At 35.2% G+C, this 18060-nt stretch overlaps 1 protein-coding gene across 1 annotated transcript in view; it reads left to right on the top strand.

The window, feature by feature from the left end:
- Positions 1-11683: 11683 nt before the first annotated feature.
- LOC128886379 (MOXD1 homolog 1) overlaps positions 11684-18060 on the top strand; it is a 51237-nt gene continuing 44860 nt past the window's right edge. Inside the window, exon 1 of the mRNA XM_054141209.1 lies at positions 11684-13087. Within this exon, the coding sequence (XP_053997184.1) occupies positions 12119-13087 (969 nt within the window). The 5' untranslated portion in view covers positions 11684-12118. The remainder of the gene's footprint in view (positions 13088-18060) is intronic.

Genomic DNA, 18060 nt, shown 5'->3' with positions numbered 1-18060 from the left:
TATGTATATCTTTCCACAAGTAATGAATATCTTCAGACTAAATAAGAGATTAGTTAAAACAACTGCTTATACTTTCACTGAATGGAGTCTATTGCTTTAGAAATACGTATAGCATGTAGCAATTTAAAAATGCATAGAGAATACTATAGCACAAATTTTAATGCGTTTAATCAAGTGTTTTTTGACTGTATGTATGATGGATCCATCGATAAACTCCGGGAAACGTTGCTTTACCCTTTTCATTTCTATCTTTTCGTTTAGAAACAATAATGGTTTCTAACGGCACTGTATTCTCTTGAGTAGTGAACTACCAGAAAGAATAATGGATTCCAATGGCACTGTGTTTTCTTAGATAACGAACTATCAGCGATATATTTTTGTATTTTCTACATTTGACTACGATTTTGTGGAACGTTGCCTCTGCGAGTGGGTCTTCCCTTAGCCTATTGTACGCAAGGAGACATTGAACAGGAAATCGTATAGAGAAATTGGTTTTCCCGGAATTTGTGTCGGACAGGTATCAAGTATTGTCGAAGACGAGGATTCCTTTATGCGAAAAGATACGCGCGTATACGCAACTGTCGCCTCGGTTGGCGGACTGTGCTCTCCGCGTTATTTCTTTGTTCGCAAGAATTCGAGGATCGATCGGGATTCGTGCCAAAAGGGACTTTCCGTTTTCTAGGGAAGATAAATTGTAAATTCCTTGGAGACGGCGAGAATAATGAAAACATACCCAGTACTATTTTTTGGGTTCGTAGAAGTGTGTGGACCGGCCAAGATACTTAATAAATTAACCTCTCAAGGGACGAATTTTAAATGAATTTATTTTTGCTCTAATCTAATACACACGAAACAAAGCAATTTTTATCTGTAATGCGGTTTTAACGTACAAATATTATGACTCACTTTAATATGGTACATCTTTTAATTCTGAAAAGTTTTGGGACCGTTAGTGACGGAATTCTTTTATAAAAGTAAACGTATATGTATGTGTCAATATCCTTCAAGAGATTAATAAAAGTCACTTCCGCCTCGTAAAAAGTTAAATTTATTGTTAGAATGTGTATTATTGTAGATATGTATTCATAAGAGAAAGTACGTAACAATGGGTAATAATCATATGAACATTTTATACAAAATGGATCAAATTGTATAGTACATATATGGAATGTATGACGTATGTAAAATATGCATATAGTTAGTAATATACATACAGGGTGTCCCAGAACTCCTGTAAGAACCGGAAATGGAGGGTAGCTGAGACGATTCTGAACAACAATTTACTTTGCAAAAATGTCGGATGGGGCTTTATTTTTGAATTATTAATGATAAACACCGACCAATCACAGCGCCTGATTAGCGCGGGCTCAACTGGCTAGGCGGCGACCTGGCGTAACAAGCCAATCCTGGCTCGACTTTATGCTCTCGTGGTTGAGCGCGCGCTAATCGGGCGCTGTGATTGGTCGGTGTTTATCATTAATAATTCAAAAATGAATCCCCATCCGACATTTTTGCAAAGGAAATTGTTGTTCAGAATCGTCTCAACTACTCTTCATTTCCGGTTCTTACAGGAGTTCTGGGAAACCCTGTATAGTCATTAACATACAAACATCGTCATATATATATATATCAGAATTGTTAAACAATCATCGTCATCGTCGAACCGTAATTGTCATATAGTTATCGGCATACAGGCTGTCCAAAAAATGTTGTACGCAGTTGTTTTGCTAATCTCTTATTTAGTCTGAAGATGTTCATTCCTTGTGAAAAAATAATATATATTTATATATATAGGGTGTCCCAAAAAAAGGTTGTAACATCTTGAAAGGGGTGGTTCGGGAGGGGATTTGAAACAACTTTTTCCTTAGCGAAAATGTTGTCCGAGGCTTTGTTAAACAGATATTAACAGAAAACCCCGACCAATCAGAGCGGGTAGCCTACGCTACCGCCGCCCGCCCACCGGTCTACGCGCGCTCTGATTGGTCGGGGTTTTCTGTTAATATCTCCTCAACGAAGCCTCAGACAACATTTTCGCTAAGGAAAAAGTTGTTTCAAATCCCCTCCCGAATCACCCCTTTCAAGCTGTTATAACATTTTCGGGACACCTTGTATATCGTAGTCTGTGCGCACTTGCGCCGCGAGTGGACGAAATATTCATAACTTCAAGTTCGGGATTTTGCTAAAAGTTTTCTATTAGGTTGTCCCGAAAGTTTCTTTCGCGAGTTACACTTAATTATTTTATGTGGTCGTGTTTATATAAATAGACAATCTAATTTCATAGATATTCATGTTGTAACAGTAATGGAGCAAAATGAATCGTGCAGAATTCAGTAATGTAACATAAAACATAAAATATTGTGCATGTATTTCTTATTAATAAAGCGAAAGAAACTTTTGCGACAACCTAATAGTAACTTTTGTTAGGGAATTGGATCTCCTTATACAGTCTTCATGCGTATTACTTTTATATTGTTATACCTATTTTGGAAAACTGTCAGAGTTGATTTGAGCCTATTTTTTCGGTGAGGGATTGCAGGGGAGGAGCATCGCCTAGAGTACGAATTTAACTTTTGAATTGCCGGTCACATACATACGGTAAAAAAGTGCACCTTTAATTGCTTATAACTTCTGAACCAGTGGATTCCTCGCCTAAAGACTAGCATTTTCGTATTCCACTCGTCGAAATCTACAGGATTACATAAAAAGAAACTTAAAAATTTGAAGTCCGCCAAAGTAAAGTTTAACCCCTTATTCATACGCCCTATCTAACAATTGTATCGTAAGATAAACGAAAGCTTGGGAAGAATCCCATTGCGATATCTCGAGTCTTGTTCGCGAAGAATACTCGACGCTCGACAGGAAATCAGACGGATGAACTCGGCTGGCATTTAGTATTCCAGTGGCGAAATTATTCGTTGTCCTCCGCGTGGGTTATTTACCAGAAGAGACACACGGTATCGCCTCGGAAATCTCGTTGTCCTGGGAAAAACCAAAGCCTTGCAATATGTACGAAGCATAAGAAGCGAACGAAGAGTCATTTTTATCGCAAGCACGAACTCCACGACTGTACGCATGTACAGAGAGCACAGAAGAAGAGAATCGTAGATTCTGATCTCGTCCCGAGACCGATTGTGATTCAATGCGAACCATTTAGAAGCGTTTTACAGTTATTACAGTCGGCGAGTAACGCCTATTTCCTCGTTAGTCGTCTTCTTTCTCGATTTCGATATTTTCGGGATTAAAAGCGTCAGGTGGGACACACAGTCGCGGCGCTCACCTGTCGCGTGCTTCGCTACACCTGCTAAGTGACTTTCCTTTGCGTCCACACCATCTGCCTTTTCGAGTTTCGCTGCTCGATTGGCAGATGCGACAACTTAACCGGTTAAAAATGTTCCTTCGGCTATCTAGTCGCATGATTGCGTCCTAGGCATGTAAGGATTAACTAGGGAGCCCTTATGGGGGCGCTGCAGAACATTGACGGCCATTTTCTTAAATACTACAATAAATTTTTGTAGATACGACATTTCAGTCCTTTTTGAGGATCTTTTGTTTTTAATCTATAAAGCATTTGTATAAAAGGTTTTGCGCAAATACTTATTCATATTTTTTCGGTACATGTTTCTCGGCTATGCCTTATCCGATCGTACCAAACTTATTTTTGGTTGTTCTGCAAAGTCTAAACTACAAAATAGCGGTGACTTTTTTTTTTTTCAAAAAAACACTCCAAACAAAACCAGGACGACTTTGAAAAAAAATTTTTTGACTGTTTCTGTCACCTTTTTTTTTTATTTTTTATTTCGTCAACTAAATTCAATTTGGACGCCATCGCTGTTTAGGTGATAAGTAAACTGTAGCCTGAGTAATTGGTACCGAAAGATCAAAAATTACGATTTTTCAGGAAACGCAAATACCAAAACATATACCACAACCAATATACACATACATAAACTACATATACAGGGCATAGCGTTTAAATAGGACCACCCAAATATCTACGTTATTTTTGGTATTACGAAAAACATCTATAGGACAAAGTTACACTGTTTGAAACGACGCATGTAATGGCAAGTCCATTTTTTCCTCAAGGTCATTTTTTAAGGAGATTTCGAGGTCATTGGCATTCTTTTAAATGGAGTGGGGTATTTTCAATACTAGAGTCTTATAGCCGATAAAAAAAAAATATTCAAACATGTTGAATATGTCGACCTTCAAATGACCTTGTGAGTTCTTATAAAATCAATAAGATTTGTACCTAATATATCTTCGTTGCTTTTGATGATACGAAGATATGTCTTAGGAGAAAAATGTTTGGTTTCGAGGGAGACATGTAATGACAGACGACACACTTATCTCAAGCTCATAATTCTCGCGATTTCAAGGTGATAATTCTCGCGATTTCAAGGTCATTCGCGGTTTCTTAAACGGAATAAGATATTTTCATTGTTGTAATATTGTGGCTGATCAAAAGACAAATTCAAGTATGTATAATATGTTGGCTGTGTACGTAGAGTATAATTTTATAATAACAACTCCTCACAAGGTCGTGAGAGTTGTTATAAAAGTTAATATATTATACATGCTTGAATTTGTCTTTATATATTGTAATGTATTGTAATGTGAATGTTGGATGAATCTTTATATTTAAACCACTGGGTATGTTTGTATGTTTTATAGTTGTCTATTATGTTTATCAATTTGTGTTAGTAATTTATTGATTAGTCATTCAATATATATTGCGATTTGATTTTTTCTGATATATTGTGTGTTGGCTTGGAATTTTGACAGTTTTCGCCGAACCTCTAAATAAATATCCTTACAATATGTATACGTATATGTATACACAATATTTTTGTATACATAATTATAATGTATCTCAAGGACTTGTTTCAGATATTAATTTCGATAACGATTTCGAGAAAATTCGCCCGTCTGCTACGAGCGGAACGTAAAGCAAACTCGAAAGTCCATCCACGAACTATACATCCGGCGAAACTGGATATGAATTCCGGCGTAATTGACCTTCAGGAGGGCCAATTAATTCGATCGGGAGGAAATATCGCGGCAAGCGATGATCCGATTTATGGGTTATTAAGAGGCACTTAGCTAAATTCCACGGGCGACATTCGGAAACGATGAGACCGAGGCGTGTTTTGGCACCATCGATACATATAATTTTGAAATTAGTAATGCTACCACTTGAAGTCTCTTTATGCTATGTTTTCCGTTTGACATGTTTACCCCACAATTGTTTTCTTAGTTTGTTCTTGCCAATTCTGATTTAATTTGTTTAATTTTGATGTTTCATTCTTTGGTGCAAAGCAATTGCTTGCAGTTATTTAAAGTTTTGTGTTCTATTAACGAATCGATCGTAATGTTAACGAATTAGTAATGCTACCACTTGAAGTCTCATTATGCTATGTTTTTCGTTTGACATCAATTTCTTCTCAAATCAACTGTTTGCACCACAATTGTTTTCTTAGTTTGTTCTTGCCAATTCTAATTTAAGTTTAATTTTGATATTTCATTCTTTGGTGTAAAGCAATTGCTTGCAGTTATTTAAAGTTTTGTGTTTTATTAACGAATGGATCGTTCAGAAAGAATACGTAATATCAAAGTATTTATATTTTCAAACAATCTCATATATGTGAAAATGCATTTTGCAAATTTTACAACAAGTGTACAATTAAATGTACACTAAGCCTTCAAATATGGAAGTAAACCCAACACAAACAATAATTTAATTAAACATTAAACATATCTCTCCAAGTATTTTAGATTATTTAGAGAAATCAGTTATATACACAATTAGATGCGATTATGTTTCAACATTTAATAAAGTATTATAATATTATTATGATGAATACTTTATCCTCAGAGATAATCTCTTTCACTGTACATTAATCGAAAATAATTTTGCTCGCCTTTGACCTTGCCAATACTAATGTTAACGTTGTTTACGGATCAATCCACGTTAAATCGATCACTTGTTTTGGTCGATGTCTCGGATTTTGTTTCAAATGGAACATATTGTAGTTTATGTGAAATTAGGGGGGGTTTAAGTCATCATTTTGCTCGTTTCGAAATCGTTCAAGAAATACAAGCGTTCAAATATAGCGATTTTCGATCATCTTCGTAAAAATGGGTTGTACATTTGAATTTTTTTCTCTAAAACTATTCATCCTATCGAGTTGTTCTTTATTCCAATTTAATCAGGTAGGATTGTTTTTTCCGGATATATTTTTATTCGGAACAGATCTGATTTTTGCAATATTAAGAATTATAAATAAATGATTGTTTTGCAAATACCACCTCGAGGTAACGTTTTTAAAAATCCGAACTATTATCATTGCATTCCTAAGTTTTCTAAACATTTTTAGATACGATATAGTGCTCAAGAACCTTTTCTGTCGGGGAATATGAACAATTACATTAAAAGAGATGCTATTAGACACGTGTACAATCAATACAATCACTTTGAACTTGTGAAATTCACTTCATACGGAGAAAACGGTATTTTGTTAAATGCGATCTATCAATATATATTATATCCTTATCCAGTCCTGCTAAATTAAAAGGTAAGCGATAATCTACACTGCAATATTAACAAAATATTTAATTATAGAAGGTCTAGTGTAAGTTTTTTCAACTATTATATGATTTTTCCAGAATTTTCTTGTTATATTTATTTGTTACATACTTGAATGGTAATGGCAATACAAAACGAATCATACGAAATCTGTAATTATTGGTGCAGTTATGCTCTTCTCTGTATATGAGCTCTCTTAAAATGCAAAGAATTTTATTAAGATATTAAGCAAAGAATTAATTTCTACATCTCGTACATTCATTTCTTCGCTGTGAAACATTTCATATCAAGACTTGCTTATTTTTTTATTCGCTATACGTTTTCGCATATACCTATATAAGAATTTACCAAATCTCTGATCTGTGTTTGTCGATGACTCCATGTCATCTGGATACATTATCGAATGGCGGCTGTTCCAATTGATCTATCGAATGTCGTTCAGTCGGTGGTCGCGCGTTAAACGCATTATTATTCCTATAAGCGTCCGCACGCGCGCTTGGAAGCCAAGTGTATCGAGTTACTTCCTGTGGCTGCCATCGAAACTTTATACTTCGCAGAGGAAGGGTTACCGATCCTTCGTATTCCTTCCTGAGCGGATTCGACGTCGACCGATCCGGAAAATACAATCTGCGAACTGTCTAAATAGTATTCCACGACAAATCGATCACTTGTTTTGCTCCATGTCTCGGATTATGTTCCAAATGAGATATATTTTGTAGTTTACGTGATATTAGACAGGGTTTAAGTCATCGTTTTGCTCGTTTCGAAATCGTTCAAGAAATACAAGTGTTCAAATATTGCGATTTTTCCTCATTTTCGTAAAAATGGGTTGTACATTTGAATTTTTTTCTCTGGAATATTCATCCTATCGAGTTGTTCTTTTTTCCAATTTAAGTCAGGAGAACAAATTGTTCTTCCTGAATATATTTTTATTTGTTAAGTTCAACAAAAGGAAAAGAAATTCATTCGGCTAAATATCGAAATGTCTGTGTGTTTCATTACTATGTATGAAGGCTGATACATCAATGAAATAAAATGACAGGTAAATATTTTTATTTAAACTGCAATAGAATGTTTTTTAATAGTGTTCAATTCAAAAAATTTACATTTATTTCAAACTCATTTCATTGGACAAGTTCAACAAAGGGAAAAGAAATTTATTTGGCTAACAAAATGAGTCAGTTAACATTCATTTTAAACTCATTCCAATTGCACAAGTTCAACAAAGGGGGAAAAATTCATTTGACTATCAAAATGAATCATAATAATGTTAAATTCTACAATGAAAATTTTTGATATTATTTATTTGAACAAATCAAGGATTAAACGATTGCACGAGCAAGAATAGACAACAGTTAACGTTTATTTCAAACTCATTCCACTGGACAAGTTCAACAGAAGGAACAGAAATTATTATAAAACTGAATATACATGAAAAATAAATCATAAAAATTAGTATATATAAAATTGCGCGAACAAGAATAGGTAACAGTTAACTATGTTGTCGAACATAATTTGGGGTACGAAATGGGAAGAAAATGAGCACCACTGTCGAACAGAAGGGCGCGTGCCAGGAGTTCACATCTGCTGCAGTTGTTTTCGCAGCCCCTCGTTTCTTTCTAGAACACCACCACCACCGCCGTCACTACCGCAGCTGATAAATGCGTCTCCGGTTTCATAAAAAAGGTTTCCGCAGGAAGCAGTACCAGGCCTTCCCATCGCCATCTTCCCGTTTCCTTCCTTCGCAATCAAAAGAATTCACCCTTCACGGAAGGAAGCCGAACCTTGAATGAATGTTTAAGAAATCAGCATTACCTGTGCAGTATTATCAATTATTAAATATTCATAATTTTATCGACGTTTCGACTTATTAGAATTAATTACAGCCCTATATGTAATCCTATTTGATAAATTAATTATGTATATCCCCATATGTCATTTTATTTTTATATTTTTGTTGTATTCAGCATAGGTATTTCAATTATTAAAATTGTTTTTATTGATGGTTCGATTCCTTAGAATTAATTACAACCCTATATGTAATCCTATTTGATAAATTAATTATGTATATCCTCATATATAATTTTATTTTTACATTTATGTTGCAAGAAACAGTCGTTTTCAAAATCTGCGATCAATGAAATTTGTACAGTTTTACAATGAATTTATATTTTTATATTTATAATTTATTTGGGTTTATTGATAAGTAACTTTGCTCTGATTTTATAATGTACCATAAAATTTGCCATAGTGGTTATTTTTTTATTTTAATGGCATACAAATTAACTAATCGTTTAAGGATCACTTATAAAAATTAAAAATATTAAGATTAGGATAAGAAATATATTAAAAGATAGGTCTGAAGAAGTTAAAATGATTCGAATCTTGACTCTGTTGAATGATGGCATCAATTATCAAATATTCATAGATATCACATGCCCCTGTAATGCAAGAACTGCGAAAGTGCAACGCTAGGAAGCGAGTTACGCTAGACACGAGTAGGATGGCGTTTCATTTCATTGATTTCACTATTCTGTCAAGGATCCAGAAAAACCTTAACGATGATTACCCATTGTTCGTGCAGCGCGGTATGCTTTCTGTACAAATTGTCTAGTCTTGTAGAATAGGTCTCGGAGCAAGAATAATAAGAGGAGAAGCGTTCAGATGGTGTGACGATTTCCTCTTCCTTTCTTCTGCTTGTCCTCTTCGTGAAACCCCTCTCATTTGTCGGCTTCCCGAAGTTCCTCTAACCCCACCGTTAAACGCATAACGATCACCGGTCTAAACTAACAATTGCACGTCCGTATTATAAGTAGTTCAAATATACTTGAAATGCTCTAGATAATGACAAAATAAAATTAGACTTTTTGTATACAACCCAGCAATCCAACTCAATAAAAAAGAACAGACACAAATACATTGCATTAGAATTGAAAACTCAAAATTAACACATACCTGATGGCTAAAGAAGATAAATCAATGCACGAAAAGTGCAAGTCTACCTTAACAATAGAACATATTTTAACGAAATGCCAAAAAATAGAAAGAACAAAGAGAAAAATTAAATCAATCAAGGACTATCCAACAATGACTTCAGGAACAAGGTCTATCCAGCAAGACTTCAAATCTTGCAAAGCCACTAAATTTTCTAAAAGAAATAGGATTAATCGTCCTAATATAGGACAATGACTAAAATTATAAGTTCAACACGATTTATTATACATTAATCCCTAAGTAAATACAAATGTATTTTAAGAATATTTTATACGAATTTTTAAGAATACCCTTAATACCCTAACACCCTAATACAGAGACCTTTTTATATATTTTTCCAACGAAAAAAACAACAACTAAAAAGTGCATTTTTTTGATAATATTATATGTCCTTGTAAATTCTTCAGGTAAAAACATAGACAAATTTAGATTTTGAACGAAATCGTGGGGTAATCTTTTGTGAATTCTTAAGAAATTTTTCGTTTCGTTTTTAAAAAATTGTGTTCTCGGTTTAGAGAAAAACTTTCTGTATGTTTTTTGTAGGGTTTCGTCAGATTTACAATGGAAACGAATTTCAATCCGAAATGTTTATTATTAAGAGAGCTACGAATTATTGACGATCACGCAACTTTTTACGTATTTTTTTACCAAAGGGAATTAAAAAATAGACTGTGGCGATAATTTTATATTTTTGAAAAATTCTTTATATATTAGACATTACATATTTTTAAAACGTAGACTTTCGATAGATAGATATTTTTTTTTGAATTCTTCGTCTAAAGACACAGTTTCATGTTTTCGTAAATAAAATCCGTTTACCTAATCAAAAGTTACGATTTTTTCCAGATGGATCGACACAGTAGCACCCATGAACATATATTTTTCAAAAGGGATTGTACAAGATCTCCAATTTATTCCAAGAGAAATTTCGATTATTTGTATTGAAAATGAACGATGTATATCCCCAAGATATTAGATAAAGACTTAAGGGGGTATCTTGAATTAGGAGGTCCAAACAAAGCGGTTCTTCGTACATTTTTTTAGGATAGGAAAAAATAATTAATTCCTTTGGTTTTTTAAATAAAAAAACCAAAAGAAATTTTCATTTTCATACATTTTTCTTCTATGTGAACTAAGAAAAACCCGCGAAAATGGTGAAATGTGAAATTACTGCAAGTGTAAGAAATATCCGGGGACTTATTTTAAACTCCTTTACGACTTTACTACTGCTCTTTATTTCACACCTACTTTCGTTCGTTTCTCCTTACATTTTAACATTCGTCCTCACATTCGCTCACCGTTTCTTGTATTCTCTCTCTCTCTCTCTCTCTCTCGCACTCATTCTTCCTCGCACTCTGTCTCCATCTTTGCCAATCATACACCCGTTTACAAACATTCCATCTATCACGCTTCCTGACTCGCGCTCTTCAAACATACACCCATGCACACCTAATTACGCGCACCATCTCCGCGACCGGCGCGTAATTCGATCTCCCACAAGTTTGAAAAAAAACGAGTTCATTGGGTGAAAAAAATCACTTTAACTTGATAAAAAAGTTGTTTAAAATTTTTTTTGTATGAATTTTCTTAGTTCACATAGAAGAAAAATGTATGAAAATGAAAATTTCTTTTTTTTTTGTGTGAGACTAAAATTACGACCTGCATCGTTCCCGCCGATAGGAGGTTTTAATTGTGAGCTGTTCTACAAATGTGCGTCACAGTCGACTGAATTTGAATATTTCTTGTTAACAAAATTTGTACAGACTACCCAAATATAAAAAGTTTGATAGAATTAATTATTTTTTTCCATTCTAAAAAAATTCACGGAAAACCGCTTTTTTTAGACCTCCTAATTCAGGATACCCCAGTAATAAGAAAAAATGTAAAAGAACGCCCGAGAATGGAGGCGCCAGATTAAAACACACGCAACACGACGATTAATTAATTTGTATACGAATAATAGAAGCGCGATCGCATCTGCCTGGGGCTCGAAGTTCGGATTATCACCTTGAGCGGTAGGAGAACGTGGAAGGGGCTCTAAAGAGAGTCGATACGGGCTTGTGTAGGGGCCCGAGAAGGGGGCCCGGCGCAGGTAAGCAGCTGCAAGCATCTGCAGGGGCAACAGCAGCCGCGTGTTAAATTAGTCCCGGCTCAACGGTCGTTCGTACAACACGTAAGGAAATCGTTCCGTGAATTCGCGCATCGAGTGATCAATCGTTTTCATAACAGAAACATACAATCGTTAGTTACTATTCCCTTCGCAACGGTCGTGTGTGAAACAATCTTATGGAAAAGTGTCGCGAAACCATGTGAACAGTCTCGTTTTAAACAAAAACTAATTGTACGAAATTATACGAAATTGTATGAAATTGTTTCGAAAGGACACAAGGACTATGAATCGTAAGTCTATCAGCTGAATCTTTATAATATAGAGTAGGGAAGTCTGGATGGGCTTCGAGACAATTGGCAAGCTAGTCGAGAACTGGATCCCAGTCGTATGAAGGTTCAAGGAGTGAAGATAATCAGAAGAAGAGGAAGATGTTGATGCTCAGGGTGTTGGTGACGTTGAGCGTCTGCTGGTTGGCCGGGTGCGACTTGCTGGACCTGTACGTCCAGCACATGGACGAAACGATGAGGACCTTGGCGTACAGGAACAGACACCACCCGAAGGATATCGCGTCCAGGATAAAGAGGAGCCTGCGAGAGGAGCCTGTGCTCAGGATAGGCACGTTCAAAAAACAACGTCTGGACGTCGACGAGGCTTGGTACGCGCAATGGAAGGCAAAGAGGAAGATCCCTTACAAAGAGGACGGTTTGGACTTTCCTAATTCGAGGGAAGAGAACCTGGAACCGAATCAGTACGAGCTACTGAAGAACGGGAGTCTAGTTATCAGCAGAGAGCCAGAGGAAACGACTACGACGACCACGAAGAGCATCGAGACGATGGGTACTTTCGATCTTTCGAAAGAAGAGACGTCCAGGTCCAACGACACCGCGTTTCCATCCGACAGGCACAGTGTAGAACCAGTGCTAGAGTCGCGAGAAGAGACCACTCAGGCGGATTTCCAAGCTGACGAGGAAATCGAGGGAAACTCTCAGTTCGAGATGATCGGCGAGTCCGAGACGCACTCTCCGAATTTGTTCGACGATCCTATCCTGAAGAGGATCCCGAAATCCCGCGATCGCGTTCCTAAGAAGTATATTCCACCGACGAGCAAACTGGCTAAACTGTACCGTGGATCAAAGTACTTGGATTTGGAAGAGACCGTGGACAACAGGCCGAAACGAAGCATCAAGGAGCCAAAGTTCACCAGACGCGAGACGCTGGACGACGACGGCGAGGTTATCCTTGAATGGGATCCCTCCGACGAGGAGATGGTCACGTTCAAGGTCACCGCGAAAACCTTGGGCTACGTCGGTATAGGTTTCAACGAGAAGAACCACATGAAGGGGGCTGATATCGTTCTCGTCTGGGTGGATGATCTCACTGGCACGGCTAATCTTCTGGTAAGTCCTCTTCTTCTGTTCGATTTTGATCTTTGAGGTGATCGATGAGAGACCGGACACGCGGAGGTATTCGGGCCTGTGATCGATTGGCTACAGCGATGCGGGGCAAAAAGATTCCGTCCTCCGCCCCGGGTCTCGTGATTTTCATTCTGCGCGGATGTGGAAATAAAATAACGAAACTTCGTTAACGCATTAAGGAATCTTCACTAAGAAATCTGTAAGACATACGCCTAGGATCACACGTTTTCGGGCAAACTTGTACGTTACTAAAGTCATTATAACTTAGTTATTCGTGAAGCAATTTTTGTGAAATTTTCGGAAATTGTGAAACAGGATGCACTTTAGGTATTATTACAGAAAATTGTTTTTTAATAATTATCATAACATTTGATTTCGAAATCAATTTTAGCAAAAGTTTGTAGTATTTCTTAAAACTGTGATATTGTGCGAAGCACCGGGAAATATAGCGGAAAGAACATGAAGATATTCGAGTTCGATACATTGGCCATCGATGTAAATACTTTAATAGACAAAGCAGATACAGTGAGTGTAGAATGTATTCGTACATCGATCAATTTCCCAAAAAACTTTTGTGTGAAATTGTAGTTTATTAACTCCTTTTTTTTATAATCAATGATATTCTAGATATTTTCGGAAATCTCTAGAATACAGTCCAAACGACAATTACTTAGTTTATATAATTTGCGAAATTAACGAAAAAATACGAAAAATCGGTAGAAATATAGAAGCAGTAAGTATACGCACTGTTCTTATGACGAACAATTTACAGTACAGATGCGGTGTAAAAAGATTCCGACCCCTGCCCCGGGTCTCGTGATTTTCATTCTACGAGGATGCGAAAATAAAATACATAACTCTGCCCGTACGAAATTTAAATGAACTAATTGTTGACGTTATTCGAGATGGGATTTTCTTCCATTTCCCTATTTACTGGAAATTTGATGCTTTCTAATTTGTACGAAGCAATAAACTGATCTGAAACTTCGTTAACACATTAAGGAATTTTCACTAAGAAATGTGTAAGACATACGCCTAGGATCACAATTTTTTGGGCAAACTTGTATGTTACTAAAATAATTATAACTTAGTTATTTATGAAACAGGATGCACTTTGGATATTATTACAGAAAATTGTTTTTTAATAATTATCATAACATTTTATTTCGAAATCAATTTTAGCAAAGTTTGTAGTATTTCTTTAAAGTGTGATATTGTGTGAAGCACAGATAGTCTACGAAAGCGCGAAGCACCGGGAAATATAGCGAAAAGAACATGAAGATATTCGAGTTCGATACATTGCCTATCAATGTAAATACTTCAATAAACAAAGCAAATACAGTGGGTGTAAATTGTATTCGTACATGGATCAATTTCCCGAAAGCTTTTGTGTGAAATTGTAGTTTATTAACTTTTTTTTTTATAATCAATGATATTTTACATATTCTCGGAAGTCTCTAAGGTAGATATAGTCTAAACAACATTTACTAGTTAACATAATTTGTGAAATTAACAAAAAAATGCGAAAAGTGGGTAAAAGTATAGAAGCAATAAGTATTTGTACGATTCTTATGACGAACCATTTAAAGTAGAGTTTAAGCTCCAGGCAGATGCGATCGCGCTTCTATTATTCATATACAAATTAATTAATCATCGTGTTGCGTGTATTTTAATTTGGCGCCTCCATTCTCGGGCGTTCTTTTACATTTTATCTAATGTCTTGGGGATATACAGTGACGAGCAAAAGTGTAAACACACTCCGGTGATTTAATGTAAAAGGCGAAAGTACGACTAATTTTTCAAGTGATCGGAAGGGATTAGGTAACAGTCGAATATAATTAAAGTGCAAAACTGTAAACATGGTTTGAGATCTCTATTTTTGTAAAATGCTCTGCACAATATGAATATTAATGAAAATAAATCATTACATTTCGTTAATCAGATGCAGCTTGTAGTTACTGTTAGCTAATCTTTACCGATCACTTGAAAAATTAGTCGCTTTATCGCCTTTTACATAAAATCAGCAGAGTGTGTTTTGCTCGTCACTGTACATCGTTCATTTTCAATACAAATAATCCAAATTTATGTTGGAATAAATTGGAGATCTTGTACAATCTCTTTTGAAAAATACAGTGACTCCCAGAAATATTCGGACACCAGTGTATGGTTAGCTGTATGGCTTAATATCGTAGTTATTAAAAAAGCAATTGTCTTCGTTACTTTTTCCAATAATAAATCATTTACTAACATTATTAAAGATATATACATTAATTTTTCGCATTTTCGGGTCACAAAAATGTTCGGACACTATGAGGAATAACATTTATTAATTAAAATTAAATTTTATATGTTCCACATTAATATTTTGTTGCAAATCCCTTTTGTTTTCTAATATGTCTTCCACGGATTCGGCATGTTAGAAATTATTTTTTTTAAATATTCTGTCGAAATGGATGCCCATTCTTCTCGAAGCCTAATTTTAAGTTCGTCTTTGTATACGGTTCTTCTTTCTATAGGGTTAAGGTCTGGTGATTGTGGAGACGGATGAAGGACTTTGGGACAACTATACAATACAAATTCCTAGACAATGCGCGATTTATGTTTAGGATTATTATCCTGGTCAAATTTAAAATCTTCAGCAATCCCTATTTTTTCTGCACTTTGTTTTAAATTGCTTTTTAGAAGATTCAAATAAGCATTCTTATCCATGATGCCATCGATAAAAACTAAATTGCCAACGCCGGAAGTCGAAATGCATCCCCACACCATTACAATGCCTCCTCCGTGTTTTATCGTACCCGAAAATCTCATATTCTTTAGTTTGTTTATTGCTATTATGTGATTTATGTAAATTTTTGAATTAATGTATACATCTTTAATAACATTAATAAATGACTTATTATTGGAAACAGTAACGAAGACGATTGCTTTTTTAATAACTACGATATTAAGTCATAAAGCTAACCATACACTAGTGTTTAAATATTTCTGGGAGTCACTGTATATGTTCATGGATACTACTGTGTCGATCTATCTGGAAAAAATCATAACTTGTGATTGGGTAAACGGATTTTATTTACGAAAACACGAAACTATGTCTTTAGGCGAATATAGTTTAAACAACAATTACTTAGTTTATATAATTTGCGAAATTAACGAGAAAATACGAAAAATCGGTAAAAATATAAGTAGAAGCAATAAGTATTCGCACGGTTCTTATGACGAACAATTTACAGTAGAATTTGTAACATAAGCACACCAGTTTACTGCTTCGTAGGAATTAGAAACATTAACATTAACACGTGCGACAAACCTCCGGAAATTTTAATTGAAAAATATTTACATACACTTTTTCAACCGGTTTGCTTTACTTTTTATAAATCTAGGAAAAAGTGATGAGTGGATTTGAAATTTGGCAGAGTTATTACTTATAGTAATAAGAACAAGCCCTAAAAATTTCAAATTTTTGTCTGAATTATTTCCTTATACATATGTCACTCCAGTAAATATGAACCTATTTTCTCTACTTGAAATAATTTTGTAATGTTATTTAAATTTTTTTAAATATAAATGTCTACTAAAAGAAGAATTTTGATATAGTAAATATTTGAATAACCTTACAGGGAATGTTTGTTTATGGAACTTTTATATACAGGGTGTTCAGGCTATTATTAGCCAGCGTTTTTCTCATAAATGGTACATATGGCAAAAAAATGAAAGGGACTAAGTTCGTAGAGATAAGATTGTTTATTTATATAAACACTCCCAGGCAAAACATCCGATAATGAGCGCAAATCGCGAAAAAAACATTCGGGACAACCTAATACCGGAGCTGTAAAGTAATGATTATTTTGGAATTTATTACAATTTGGAACAATTACATTGGAATTAGAAAGTAATTATTTAAGTAATTGTTGATTACTTTTTCTTTAGTAATTATGCAATACCTTATTCTTAATTACTGAGTAATTCAATTACTTTTTAATAATTACTTATAACTACCCAGATAGTAATTAAAAGGCGTCTCAAATCTAAAGTAGTTAAGTATATCGAAAAGTAATTGAAAAGTAATTATAACTACTTTTTTAAATTACTTTCAAGTAATTGCAGTTACATGGACAGTAATTGTTAAAAGTAATGATTACCGACTTCTAAGTACTTTTAATTACTTTGGACTACTTTTGCCACCGGTCATTACTTTTAATAATTACTGTCCATGTCACTGCAATTACTTGAAAGTAATTAAAAAAGTAGTTATAATTACTTTTTAATTACTTTAAGCTATTTTTTACTACTTTTGATTTGAGACGCCTTTTAATTACTTTCTGGGCCGTTATAAATAATTATTAAGTAATGCATGAGATTACTGGTAGTAATTAAGTAATTGGAAATACCATTACATGCGACAGAGTAATTGTAATGGCAATTAATCAATTACGTGATCAAGTAATCGTTTTGTAATTGTAATTAAGAATTTACAGCTCTGTCTAATACAAAGTTGATATCATTCATATCATCACATACATTAACTCGAGTATAGAATCGTTATCCCATTGAAAACGTGCAAAGAGTTAGGCGTCATCGAAACGAGCACGTCTCCGACCATTCCGCGGCGATTTCTTGTCAGACCTCGTTCGCATTCGTCACAGAAGAATTCTAATCGGCAATTAGCATAAGATGCGTGAGAATAATCGACGATCCAGCTGGAAAATTGCCCCTATCGGTGAACCGAGGCTAATCGCGTGGGAAGAACTCGTTTCCATCTTATCGATCCTCTCGATCGTTGATTTCTCAAGCGGCGTACGATTCTATTTCCGTTGTAGCGTCGACCGATCGACATTAATCGAACGTCGTATGAGGGACGAGGGGACGGGAGACGAAGGACGAGAGGCACGATGGACGTTCTCGCGACAAACCTGAGACGATCCCCCTGGGGTACGTCGAGCGTCTGAGGG

This window comes from Hylaeus anthracinus, unplaced genomic scaffold, assembly GCF_026225885.1.
Source record: "Hylaeus anthracinus isolate JK02 unplaced genomic scaffold, UHH_iyHylAnth1.0_haploid 11982, whole genome shotgun sequence".
In the NCBI taxonomy this organism is placed as follows: Eukaryota; Metazoa; Arthropoda; class Insecta; order Hymenoptera; family Colletidae; genus Hylaeus; species Hylaeus anthracinus.
This window is presented reverse-complemented; position numbering and strand designations above follow the sequence as displayed.